Here is a 13,547-nt window from a genome sequence, read left to right as displayed (position 1 = left end):
GTGAGGGCAGCGGGGCTTCATGTTACCAGCTTCTCTCTCCTCTGCTTCCAGGAACGCTGATGATCCTGAAGTCCGCCTGCAGCAACAATTCCAGCTACATCGACCGCCTCATTTCCGTTTTCATGCGCTCCCTGCAGAAGATGGTGAGGGAGCACCTGAGCCCGCAACCCAACCCCGGAACCGCTGAAACCAGCACAGGTGATCATTCTTTAGACACTTGGGTCAAGGAGTTTTTTTTTGTTGTTGTTTTTTAGTAATTTGCCATAATTTATTATTTTATTTTACGTTACTTTACTTTATTTGTTTGTTTTTTTACTACAATTACTTGTTACTTTGATATTTAAAAAAATAATATGCAGGAAACAGAAAATTATATCATAGAGAGGACCCATGCAGACCCTCATCACTGGGTGTCACGATCAATAAGTATCTTAAAATATCATATATTTTGACACTTATGATTTATTAGTCAAAGTTAGTTCTAGGGATGCACGATATATCGGCCACCATATCAGTATCGGCCGATAGATGTTTGTTTTTATTGTTAACGTTATCGTCCTGATAAGAAAATCTGGCCGATATAATAAATAATGGATTATTTCCTTGAGCTGTGACACTTCAGATGTGCACTGTTCACCATGATGTTTTTGAATTGCTTGAAATATGATTGGAATCACTTAAAAAAAGGAAAATACAGTTCAGTTCAATGTGCAGTGCTAATCTGTCATATATGCTACATAAAATTATAATGATAGCATGAGGTGAGGCTTTTGTTTTTGTAATCAGGCTCTCAAAAATTATATAAAAATTTGGATTTAGATTTATCGGCCAATACATGGTTATCGGCTTTCAAATATAAAGAATTATCGTTAACGGTATAGGCCAACATTGGTGCAACAACGCTAGTTCAGATTGTAAAATGCCATGTAATGCGGCGACTCAAAAACTGAACGATATTTATAAATGAACAAATATAATGAATTATTAAAGAAACTACTTTTTATCTTAAATATATTATTTTTTTAATTAATAATTTGTATATACAAATGTATTCAAGGTTTAAGAAAAATAAGTTATTACTTTATGGCTACTCATTATTACAATGTAAAGTTTTCGAAACCGAAATGAAAGTTTTTCAAAACCATATGAAACATGATTTTTAAACTTTGGATTTTTAATGTATTGTGTAGACTCTTATGACATTGACCCACTAAGTAAATTTAAACCGAACAGGCAAATCCGAGGTCAGATCAGTTCTTATTTTGATGGCACTCAGAGGATTGCTAAATCATCTGAATCAATCCTAATTGGCTAACTGTCTAGAGGCAACCATGTAAAGTTAATGCAATATAGTATGCTCTGCTCAATTTAAACAATTTTGTGCTTTAGCACTGGCCTCTTTCTGTCATTAGCCCATCTGCACTTGGTTAAGATCACTTCCTCCCTTCCAGGAGGCCGTTTTCAAGCCTTTAAAGATTTCAAGCTTGACTTTATTTTGGATAGTATATGGAAGCCAGCTGAGGTAGGTTAAGATCTATTGCTTTGTCTGACAGAATGGGTTTTCTTCCTCTTGGCCCAGAAATGACAGTCTGTCTTAAATTTTGGCTTTTGACAGTATGATGGAAAAATATACACTCTTACTGGGACAGCTTTAATCCTGTTGTCTGCATTCATCTGGAGGAGTTTAAAAATTGGGCAGAAAGACAAAAAGACACGTTGTCACCTTGGAGCAGAGTGTGAGAGAGGGAACCGTTAGACTCCAGCGTGTGCTGTCCGTATTTGACCACTGGGTGCTGCAGGAGGGCCAATCAAATGCTCTGAGACCAGCCCACAAATCCATCCATACTGAGAAACATCTTCTGTGATTGAAGTCAAAAATCTCCAACTGTGTCCACTGGAATATAAAATCCAGACAATCCCATCTGCTCTGTGCCTTCTAAATGCTATTATGGTTTTTAAATGGTACATTGAGATGGGATTGAACAGACACGCGCACATTCGCACACTCTCGGCCCTGCCTGTCCTGTGCTGTCTGAATGGCCTCACACTGCAATGTCACCATGACAGCGTCGCCCAAAGACCTCCTCACAGCATGAGTCAGCGGCGAACTGGAAATCAGCCTCTAACATATTCTCCCCCAAGGCTTCGACTCATCAGAACAATCACATTTTACCTTGAGCAAATCAAGCAGAAAATACATTCAGAGGCCAAACTAAACTCATAACCCGTCTCCGTTCTGCTACAACTCTCCATGCTAAAACTCAATCACGTTTCCTCCATTTTCAGCTGGCAGAATTTCGAATTTTGTGGTTCATATCCTCAGCCGTCTTTAACCGTTTTTGATATATGTTCAATGCTTGCCTTTGAGATTTATGCAATATTTGGCTGTATAGGTGAGCTTGGTGTAGTTTTTCCTCTTTGTTAGGTTTTGAAAATGATACAAGGCCTGTGAACCTAAAGAAAAGGGAAAATAGTGTTCAACTGTATCACAAATTTCTGTTGAATATCACTAATTTAATCATGTGCTCACATTCTTCTATTTTTGTTTCGTTTGTAGTGACAAGTGAGTTGGTCATGCTCAGTCTGGATCTGGTGAAGACGAGACTGTCGGTCATGAATATGGAAATGAGAAAAAACTTCATCCAGGTCATTATCACCTCCCTCATTGAGAAATCTCCAGACCCAAAGATTCTTCGCGCTGTGGTGAAGATTGTGGAGGAATGGGTCAAAAACTCTGGCAACTCCATGGCCACCAACCAGGTAAACTCTGTCAGGCTGATGTCTCAAAATATTGAATCTGTCAGAGCCTGGTGTCGTATGAGAAATACTATTTTCCTTGGTATTTTGAGTTTAGACTTCAGTGAACTATGAAAACATACCGCAACAACTTTCAGAACTTAAAACTTTGCCAGTCCAGAAAGACTATTAAAATTAAGCAGCAAAGATGAAATTTACATGTCAGTCACTCTTGGGTGATTAGAATCGTGGCTGCTCAGGGACGGTAGAGTAACATGGAGGATAAAGGATTGATGCTATTATTCCTACTGTGTGGACCATTGGTTCTCAACATTTTTGATTCCAAATACCCCATTTGTTTGCTGAGGACCCCAGCCTCCCGGTTTAGAACCAGTGGTGTAGATGGTTTAAACTATATGCTGTTCCAAATTATCACAAATTTAGAAACGTGCAGCAGAAATTGTCTTTTATACGATCTCTAATCATTTTAATCTGACCTTGATAGTTTATGTGGTACATTTTTGGCATGGATTGTTTTGTGGTCCTGTCACAATGTAATGCAGAATTTGCAAAGAGACTATTGAATGATGGGGCAGTAAAAATGATAGTCGACAGCAAGGTCAGAAAGAGGATGGAAAATGATCATTATAACTGGACCTCAGGGTAAAGCGTTAAATAATAAAAAATGTATGACGAGACACCTTAAAAGGGTTTTTAAATGGATTTATTTTTCATTTATTTATGCATTTATTTTTCTTTTATTCTATTATTTAATTACACATTTTGGACATTAAAAAGATTTGATTGTCAATTTGGACAGGATGTGGTCTAAGAGGAAGAAAAGAGATGATGAGTGTTATTTCTGTGCCACCAAACAGAATTGCAAAAACAATGACAAAACAAGATTTGCCTTTTTGTCTGTTATTGGTCTGACCAGTGACCACCCCAAACTCACAACACTGCTTAAGCCAGTGTTGTTGGTTGGGATGCAGAAACGAGCAGGGCTGTGTTTTGATAGCGCCACAGTTCTTGCTATTTTTAGGGAAATCAACTACAAATGGCTTAACCTGGTTCATGCTTCATGCATTATTGGTTTAACATGTGTAACTAGGATTTCCAGTTCTGTAGACTTTCTAACCTCGCAATAGTAAACCAACCTTGTGTCGACTCTGAATAGACCTGTGTTAAACACTTGAGCTCAAAGCCTACCCTGCTGTAAATGAGGCATTGTGTATTCAGCGCGCTGTGGCCTGGACAGCTGAACTCGGGTGTCTGTTCTGTTAGCCCAAGGCGAGAGAGCAGACAGGGAGAAAAGGGAGCCGAGCAAAGGTGCTGCACAGCTCTCCTGATAGATGAAAGATAAATGGACTGTATCATTCTATTGCCCCCTCCTCCTTTCTCCTGTCCTCTCCTCTTGTGATCCCTTTCTATTCTGCTGTCTTACTCTCTCTCTTTGTCTTCGTTTCTTTCCTAGGTGCCTAATCCAAGAGAGAAGTCCATTCTGCTGGTGAAAATGATGACCTACATTGAGAAACGCTTTCCTGATGACCTTGAATTGAATGCCCAGTTCCTGGACCTCGTTAATTACGTCTACAGGTAATTACGCCGATTAATCACAGGGTCTGCTGTCCGCGCTGGCCCTCCGTCTATTGCTATTAGCAACAAGACTGCGGCTGCTGGGTGGTAGGCCCGATTTTTATTGTTAAAGTTGGGGAGTGTGTGGGTGTTTGGCGGCTGAGGGGCAAAAGGCATTGGGGCCTCCATCACCCTGGCCAAAAGAGCATTTCTCCAGCGTCAAGAGCAAATCATCCTAGTGAGATCCCACATGTCTACGTCAGCAGTTCTAGTTGCATCTATGCTGGAACACATGTAGTCCCTAATAGCTGTGGATTACTAAAGACCTACCAAGTTGTTTACTGTCACGCTGCATTTCATGCGGTCTCAGAAGGCAAATACAACAACGGTCTTGCAGCGTTTGTCTGAAGCACTTCGGTATTTGTTTTTTTTTGTTTTGTTTTTCAGAGATGAGAGTCTTTCAGGAAGTGACATCACGTCCAAGCTGGAGCCAGCGTTCTTGTCAGGGCTGCGCTGCACCCAGCCACTGATCAGAGCAAAGTTTTTTGAGGTGTTTGATTCATCAATGAAGCGACGAGTCTATGAGAGGCTTCTGTATATTTGCTGCTCGCAGAACTGGGAGGCCATGGGCAGCCACTTCTGGATCAAACAGTGCACAGAGGTACAGGCATATTTTACTGGGGGGAAAAAAAAGAGGAAAACGCATAAAAGATGTGAAAATTAGTTTCATTTTTTTCTTGCTGGTTAGAGATGCACCAATATAGAATTTTTTGGAGAAACCTGCTAATTGTGCCTTACTCGAGGGCACCTCACTTGTTTTCCTGCTGGTATTGAGAATCGAACCCATGACCTTTTGTATAAACATTCTTGTATGTGTATACTGCCTATATATGTTATTAGACTTTTTTTTTAAAATAGTAAATATTATACATAAAGTATTAAATGAAACCTTAAACGTTGATTGATACAAACAAATATTTAAAATAAATATAAAAACATAAAATAATATATTATATAAATTTTATTTTATTTTAAATAGATTTTGATTATTTATATTATTTTAAATAGAGTTTGTTTATTTAAATCAACATTTTTGGTTTCATTTAGTATTTTAGGAATAACATTTCTGATATAACATTGCAATTGTCACCACAACAGGTCTACATTTTTTGATAATTATAAAAAAAACAATATATTGTACATCTCCAATCATTATGCAAGCTCTATGCAGAATTGATAATACTTCATAATAATGCACATGCTTAAATTACACAGAAGCTAATTGCACTTTATATAGCACTTAAATGCATACTGACGACATCACCATTTTTACCTTAATTTTTAATATTTTTTCTTCTGATTGTTAATGCATTCACCATAATGTAACAGCTCTGGTTTCTGGCTCCTCCTGCACACGTCAGGTCACAATCCATCCATCTCAGCCACAATCAATGCTACTCTGGCTCTTGAATTATTAATGCTGTCCTACACATGGCGGCTATGTGCGCGATTCATCCTGCCGTGATGGAGTAGAAGAACATTCACTGTTGGAGCTCTACAGATGGTGTCAAGCATTTAGATGTATGTACGCTAGTGGTTAAAATTGGCAGCTGTTAAACAATGCTGGCTCATGCAGGTGTCATTTATGCGTGAACGTTAGCTACTTTCTTCCATGTGATGTGTTCCTCGCAGCGAGAGCAGCTGTTTGCATGTGTGTTTGAGCAATCGTGGCAGTTCAGAGTTTGATTCTGTCGTCTCTGCTTCACAGCTGCTGCTGGCGGTCTGTGAGAGGAACACCACCATTGGTACCAGCTGCCAGGGCTCCATGCTCCCCTCCATCACCAACGTCATAAACCTGGCTGACAGCCATGACCGTGCAGCTTTCGCCATGGCGACGCATATCAAACAGGAACCTCGAGAGAGAGAAAACAGCGAGACCAAGGAGGAGGTCAGCTGAGCCATTCTGTGTATACAAACATCTTTACAGAAAAGCTTGTTTTGTGCCTTTATGGCCTAATTTAGCTCTACTATCAAATTCTGATATACAGAGAAAGTTTTAATTAAAACCAAAATGAACATTACATTACAACACTACATTTTGAGTTGGGGAGATATTAGAGCAGGAGATAAAAAAAAAAAAGGGGATTCGTGAGGAACTGCTTAGAGTTTCTTGCAATTATGTATGAAACACAAAAAATTCATAATAATATAAGAAATATATATTAGGGCTGCACTCTAATAGTCGACTAAGCGTTAGTCGAAGGGAAGAGGATTGGTCGACTTCATTTTAATAATTCGGTTAGTCGTAAAAGTCACGCAGTGACAGATCACTAACACGGATAGTCCATGCGTTAATATGTTGGGCAAAAAATCCAAAGTGTTGGAACATTTCAAAAGTGTAAAGACTGACCGCAAAAGGGTGATGTGGGACCTCAAACATGACTTATTTAAAACAAGTTGGTAGTAGCCTAATATTAGGCACTTAACATGACCGCTCTCTCTATTGTTAATGTTAACCTATATAAATGTGCATTAATAGTAGGCACATATCTAATTATGCGGAATATCGTGTGGAAGCTAAATTTGTACCCCATGACTGCATGCATGACATGTTTAATTGTACTTCCACATCCACGCTATCGGAGGCCATTTTCTCAAAGGCCGGCTCCATTGCGAGCAAGACAGAGCTCACTTCTCCCTTTCTCATAATATGAGAAGACTGAGATCAGAGGAAGAAAAATAGTGACTGTGAGGCAGGTATACCCTATTGTCCATACTGTTGTAGTGTTTCAGTTTGCTGCTATATGTTTTATTTATTTGGGTTTATATAATGTATTTTTTTTTGTGTGTGTGTTTGGACCTCTGAAGGCCCCGATATACTCACACCGAAGTTCTTTTTCGTTCTTCGCTTAGGGGTAAAACAAAGTTTGAAATACGCGACCAGCGAAATACTGTTTGCGAACATGAAAATCAGTGTCTCATTTCATCAGAAGTACAGTGATATAAAGCAGCTCTCCAGTGTGTTCATGTTTTCACTCGTGGACTTCTGAAATTGACTGACTGAACAGGAATACAAAATATTTCCACGTGAAAGAAGGTGGAGCCTCCACGAGTCCGCGCACACCTACCTATGAACCAATGGTAGTACAAAGGTGTTTACCAGCCAAAGCAAACTTTTCCGGAAAGTTCTCTTTGGCCAGTTGTTTCATACTCCCAAAACGAACTCCAAACCAAGTTTGTTTTTGCCTGATTTTGTTTGCCTGACAACGTCACTTCAGTTCGTTCTTCGATTTCTCTTGAAGTATATTGGGGCCTTGAGTTTAATTCAGTGTTAAAGCTATTTTCTGTTGGCCCGATTATGTTTGCACTGATATTTCTCTTAGTGTTTCTGTTTGCTGTATAATTTATTTGTTTGTTTGTTTGTTTATAATACAATTGTTATTTCTATTATAGGTTATTTATTTATTTTGTGTTCTGATCTCAGAAAGGTTCATTTGATGTTTGCTGGTGTCACTGCAGGAGCTCTTCGTTTCTATTTTAAATGCTCATTCTTTTTGTTTAGTAGTATTTCTCTCTCGACTAATCAACTAATAGCTTAAATGAACAACTAACAGTAGACAAGGACAATCTTTAGTCGGGGGTAGCCCTATTAAAATAATATACAAATTACAAATGTATTACATACATTTTTCATAAATATAAAAAAAAATATATATAAATAAATATATTGTTGAATTATGCATTTATTATTACACATTACACATTTCTATGTATCTGGCATTGATCAGAAGTTGATTATTTATATAATCTAATGGTGATAATTCTTACTTGAAATGCATTATTGAAAATATCACTTACACCAGCTGTATGAAATTTCATTATTTTATTATATTTAAAGCTGCAGTCCGTAACTTTTTTGGGTTAAAAATTATCCAAAATAAATTTGAGCAGGTACATAACCAGCCAGTGTTCAAAACTATCTGCTTGCCTTCGATTCAAAATGGTAAGCTTGTAATATATTTTTTTTAATTCCAGTGGTACTGGTGGATTTCCGCTGGAAATCACCGGTGACAACTGGAGATTCACCCGTTGTAAAATGCAAAACACTTCCGACTTCGGAGTGGCTACAGAAAAAAAGAGACTGCAACTGGGCCTGTGCGAAAACAAAGATAAATATCAGAAGGGCATTACATGTAGTCACGCAATGCTGATGTTGTTAACATTAACAATTTGAGAACAAAGCATAATTTGCACGGTTTGATGTAATATGATAAGCGATCGTTAGATTTAATCGGCGCGATTTACTGCAATGCTTTATCCCTTAGTTGGTCAGAACAAAAGTGGATGTTACTTGTTCAGATGACATTTTCTGGTGAAAATTCTTATGTTGGTCATACTTCCAAAAAGTAGAATCTGTGATTGCGAATGACAGTATCCACACCGGCGCGGTGACTGACAGCCGCACATTCTCCTCAAAACATTAATTAATCCGCGCTGTGCCGTGCCGAGGCACAACCCACGTAAAGTTGATAATTCCGCGAATAACTGCAATTGCAGATTTCAAACAGAGATGGCGACAAAGAGGAAAAACTACGGACTGCAGCTTTAAATTCTACTTCCTTAAATTCAAATTTGATTTTCAAATCTGTATCCTGCATCTGAGCTTAATTCAAGTTAAGTAATTTATTTCAGGAATTCAGAGACATTCTCAGTTCAGTTCCAAATGGTGCTGACCTCGAGTTCATAGTGGCCTGCTGTAAGTTTAGCAAGTAAACAAATGTTCTTCCAATATTTTATGTTTTTGTGACCTTTTCATCTGTAGGATGTGGAGATAGACATTGAACTGGCACCTGGAGACCAGACCAGCCTCCCCAAGACCAAGGAGCAGGCGGAGAGAGACACGGGCAACCAGCTGCACATGCTCACCAACCGCCACGAAAAGTTCCTGGACTCCCTGAGAGAGGTCAAGGTGAGCAATCACCTCAACATATGTCGCCCTCATGAGTGCAACCCCTTAATCAGTGGGAAAAGCCAAGCAAAACTTAAAAAAAGGACACTGGTTACATAAAGGACATATGTAGGAATGAGTCACATGCAGAAGCCATACAAGCTTCACAACAGTGAGATTTTAATATGCACCTTTGGTTCTTGCTACTTTCATCTCTAGCCTGCTCTTCCTCATTTGGCTTCTCTCTCATAAGTGTCTCTGTTAAAGAGAGTTTGATCAGGGCAACATGGGATTCTGTCTCTGAGCGCTTTGAGGTCACAACGTCATTGATTTCTATTTAATCCTGGACACGGTTCTGCTTTATATGCACCTCTCAAGCAGGCTTTAGATAAATGATGAAGTAAGGAGTTCAAAGACCTGACCTGCCTGCTTTGCCCACCGGAGCCGCTGTCAGGAACCACAGCACACATTTGAGTTCTGACTTATGCTAACATCTCTATTCTTCTTGTGGCCAGAGGTCCAAACCTTTTTTGTGCAATTATGCCCTAAGAATTATTCAGTGGCAAGATGTGATTGACCGGTCATGCATTTTAAAGTACACTGATCCCTTATGAAAAGTAATTTTTTGAGAAGGAATAGTCTCTTTTGCCCTTGAATGTTTGGTGCCATAAGTGAAGATTAAACTGCAAGTATCATTTTCTGCTTTGCAGAATGTTAGTTTAAAAGAAAGAAAGAAAACGAATAAAAATGATATAAATGCACAACAAAATTACAAAACACTTTAACAGTCATTACGGTATGTATCCAGTTTATTTTTTATTTTTTTAATATTTTAAAAAGTAAAATGGTTATTGTAACATTGACAAAGGTTTCCTAGTGGATTTTGGAACTGAAACAAGGTGCACGTCTGTTAATCAGCTGAGCTGGCACTGTTATCAGCCAATGCGATAATCTCAAGTGGCTAAATGTGGATTGATTAATGGCTGATATATTGCCTATCAGTAAATGAGTCTCTTATGTGTGTAATCAGACGGGAGCACTGCTGAATGCTCTGGTTCAGTTGTGCCACATCTCCACCCCACTGGCCGAGAAGACCTGGGTCCAGCTCTTCCCCCGCCTCTGGAAGATTCTGTCGGACCGCCAGCAGCATGTGAGTGCTTCACTGTCCCAGTTCTCCAAAGAGCTGAGCTGACAGTTGGACGTTTTTTAATCTAAACATTTTCCATCTTAAAGTGTAGACTGACTGTTTTACTAATAATAATGCATATGACTGCTCAATCGGCATGCAAAATGTGTGTTAATGGTGCATGGGCGGGGGTCCGACAGGCTGTCTTTCTGCCCCTGCCGCTGAACTTAAACAAGCAGCATTTGCTAATGAGCAGAAATTAAACCTTTTATGCAAATTTCAGAGTTTAATGGACCAGATGTCTTAAGTATTAGAAATCTCATTAAAAAGCTTTAATTTAGAGTGACTGAGGCTGTAGACTGTTAGAACAAATATTCAGAATAGAAATCTTCAGCTTTATGGCTTTTGTTTGTAGGAGGTAAATAAAAAAAAACCTAGGACATATTTACTAGGATCAGTCTTTTCTATAATAATAATGCAAAACTCTTTGTGTAACATGGGCTAATTTTCTTTAGAGTTGTCATGCCTATTGAATATTTATGGAAAATAAAAACTACTTTTATTTGAAATTTTATTATAAAGTTCTCAAACTTATACTATTCTATTGATTAGGGTAAAGCATTATTAAAATTCAGGCCGATGCCATTAAGCCAATGCAATAAAAAAGCTAACTAAAAATTAAATCTTAAATCAATTGTTTTCTTAAAGCATACAAAGTATTATATAGATATATTTTTATTAATTTTTTTAATGTTTTATTTAAAAATATGTAATATTTTATTGTATGGATATTAATTGAGAATTTCTTCCTTTAGTTCTAAGCATTTATTAACGCTGTTAAAAGTAATCTAAATGTAAAAGTGGGGAAAAGGAACATGGCTGATAAACATCAATAAAAATTCAACCAATGACCAATATTGCACAAATATATCATGCATTTCTAATTTTGAATCCCTTTTTTTTTTAGGCACTGTCAGGCGAGATGGGTCCATTCCTGTGTAGTGGTAGTCATCAAGCTCAGAGAGATTGTCAGCCCAGTGCTTTAAACTGCTTTGTGGAGGCCATGTCTCAGTGCGTGCCGCCCATACCCATCAGGCCCTGCGTACTGAAGTACTTAGGCAAGACCCACAATCTATGGTTACGCTCCACCCTGATGCTGGAGCAGCAAGCCTTTGAGAAAGGCCTTAGCTTGCACATCAAACCCAAACAGAGCACAGAGTTCTACGAGCAGGAAAGCATCACTCCTCCACAGCAGGTACAGTGATTCATGAGCTCTTCTTCAATCTTTGTTGCCATTGATATTCTTGGCAGAGGAAGTTTTGTGTTCTGAAGGTTCTCCAGTGTCACTCAAAATGAACTTGTGTGCTGATTTTCCAGTTGGCTTTGTTTTGACCTGTCAGTGAGTTCAGTTTGAAGTATCCCAGCATTCAAGCTGCTTATGCTAAGCAGTCATCTCATTGGAACACCTCTGAATATGGATGTGTTTGTCCCCTATATTCTTTGAAGATGTGTTTTCGTATTCCCTCAGGAGATCCTTGACTCGCTGGCAGAGCTATACTCCCTTCTGCAGGAGGAGGACATGTGGGCAGGGCTGTGGCAGAAGAGATGCAAGTTTCCCGAATCAAGCACCGCCATCGCGTACGAGCAGCATGGCTTCTTTGAACAGGTGAGAGAGACTGAAACGATCGTATCTGCATGTATTTATTTAGGGCCATATGATTTCCGGATTGCAAAACATGCAGATTGGATTGTGGAACACAGTCAAAATGGTGGAATGTCATGGAATTTGGCCAAATTCGGATGAATAAATCAAAAAAGGGTTGTACACTTAATCAAATCACTAATGTCAGTGAATATTAAAATGCAAAAAGACTGTTCAGATTTCATGCTACATTTCACAAGATTAATTAAATTGTTAAAGTTTTTTTGCATTCATTTGATTAACAATGTTTTAATAAGAAATTATATAATCATAAAACACAGCATCCAGAAAAGTTAAAAAAACAGACAACACAGAATTTCATTTCATGGGTCTCTATTATTGTTAAAATTTTAATAAATTATTAAATTGTTAGTTTTAGGCATACTTTTTGATTATTAAATTTAGTTAAACCATTAAAATAGGAAAACAGAAAATACAAAATTTGGGGAAACATAAAATGGATTTCTTAGATTTCTATGTATTGTCGCTCTTATATTTTAAGATGTTAACAATTCTGTTTCCATCATCATTAGGCTCAAGAAACCTATGAGAAGGCAATGGAGAAAGCTCGCAAAGAGCACAATGTTTCGCCTGCCATCTTCCCTGAATACCAGCTGTGGGAGGATCACTGGATCCGGTGAGTTGAAAAAGCAAAACTCAGACTCAACACTTGATATTGTCCACCGTCAAGAAATTTTTCCATCCTTATTGAAAGGAAAAAACTGCAGATAAGACAAACCACCAAGAAAACCACAGCCAATAAGACACATTATTTTTAATATATCCAAAAAGACTGTGGAAACCTAGCACAATGCAAATATATCCAAATGACTAACATAGATTGACCAAAATTATGCACTCAAAAACTCAGTGTCAAATAATTGTCAAAAGCTGTCAAAACAGCAATATGATCAAAAACCTTGTTTTATGAACATTCTGGACCATTGGTTATATTCCAATATATAATGTAAAATGGAATATAATAAATCTAAATTGTATGTTGATTTCCAGCTGTTCTAAAGAGCTGAACCAGTGGGAGCCTCTGACTGAGTACGGGCAATCTAAAGGCCATAACAACCCATACCTGGTGCTGGAGTGTGCTTGGAGAGTGTCCAACTGGGCCGCCATGAAAGATGCTCTGGTGCAGGTAAACTCAGTACCACATTGCAATCAACACACACAGGGATTTAAGATTTGTGAGTAATTGTCTGTTTTATTTAAGGTCTTTACTTGATCTATCTTGTCTGAATAATTGCACTGTTACTCAACACACACTCTATAGATACATACACTACCTGTAAAGTCGGTAAGATTATTTTAATGGCTTTGAAAGAAGGCTCTTATGCTCACCAAGGTAATTTTTTGATGGAAAATACAGTAAAAACATTAATATTATTACAATTTACTGTTTTCTATTTTAATATATTTTAAAATACCATTTATGCCTGATTTTTTTTGCG

The 13,547-nt window shown here is 38.1% G+C and overlaps 1 protein-coding gene across 3 annotated transcripts in view; it reads left to right on the top strand.

Moving 5' to 3' along the window:
• The window catches only part of trrap (transformation/transcription domain-associated protein), a 91,502-nt gene that overhangs the window by 44,374 nt on the left and 33,581 nt on the right, over positions 1-13,547 (top strand). For all 3 annotated transcript variants that reach the window (XM_084135558.1, XM_084135557.1, XM_084135556.1), the window contains exons 46-56: positions 52-198; positions 2,558-2,760; positions 4,211-4,332; positions 4,759-4,972; positions 6,080-6,259; positions 9,134-9,280; positions 10,290-10,409; positions 11,353-11,640; positions 11,914-12,051; positions 12,621-12,724; positions 13,099-13,234. In XM_084135558.1, the coding sequence (XP_083991684.1) occupies positions 52-198; positions 2,558-2,760; positions 4,211-4,332; positions 4,759-4,972; positions 6,080-6,259; positions 9,134-9,280; positions 10,290-10,409; positions 11,353-11,640; positions 11,914-12,051; positions 12,621-12,724; positions 13,099-13,234 (1,799 nt within the window). The remainder of the gene's footprint in view (positions 1-51; positions 199-2,557; positions 2,761-4,210; positions 4,333-4,758; positions 4,973-6,079; positions 6,260-9,133; positions 9,281-10,289; positions 10,410-11,352; positions 11,641-11,913; positions 12,052-12,620; positions 12,725-13,098; positions 13,235-13,547) is intronic.

This window comes from Abramis brama (assembly GCF_963993115.1).
Source record: "Abramis brama genome assembly, chromosome: 14".
In the NCBI taxonomy this organism is placed as follows: Eukaryota; Metazoa; Chordata; class Actinopteri; order Cypriniformes; family Leuciscidae; genus Abramis; species Abramis brama.
This window is presented reverse-complemented; position numbering and strand designations above follow the sequence as displayed.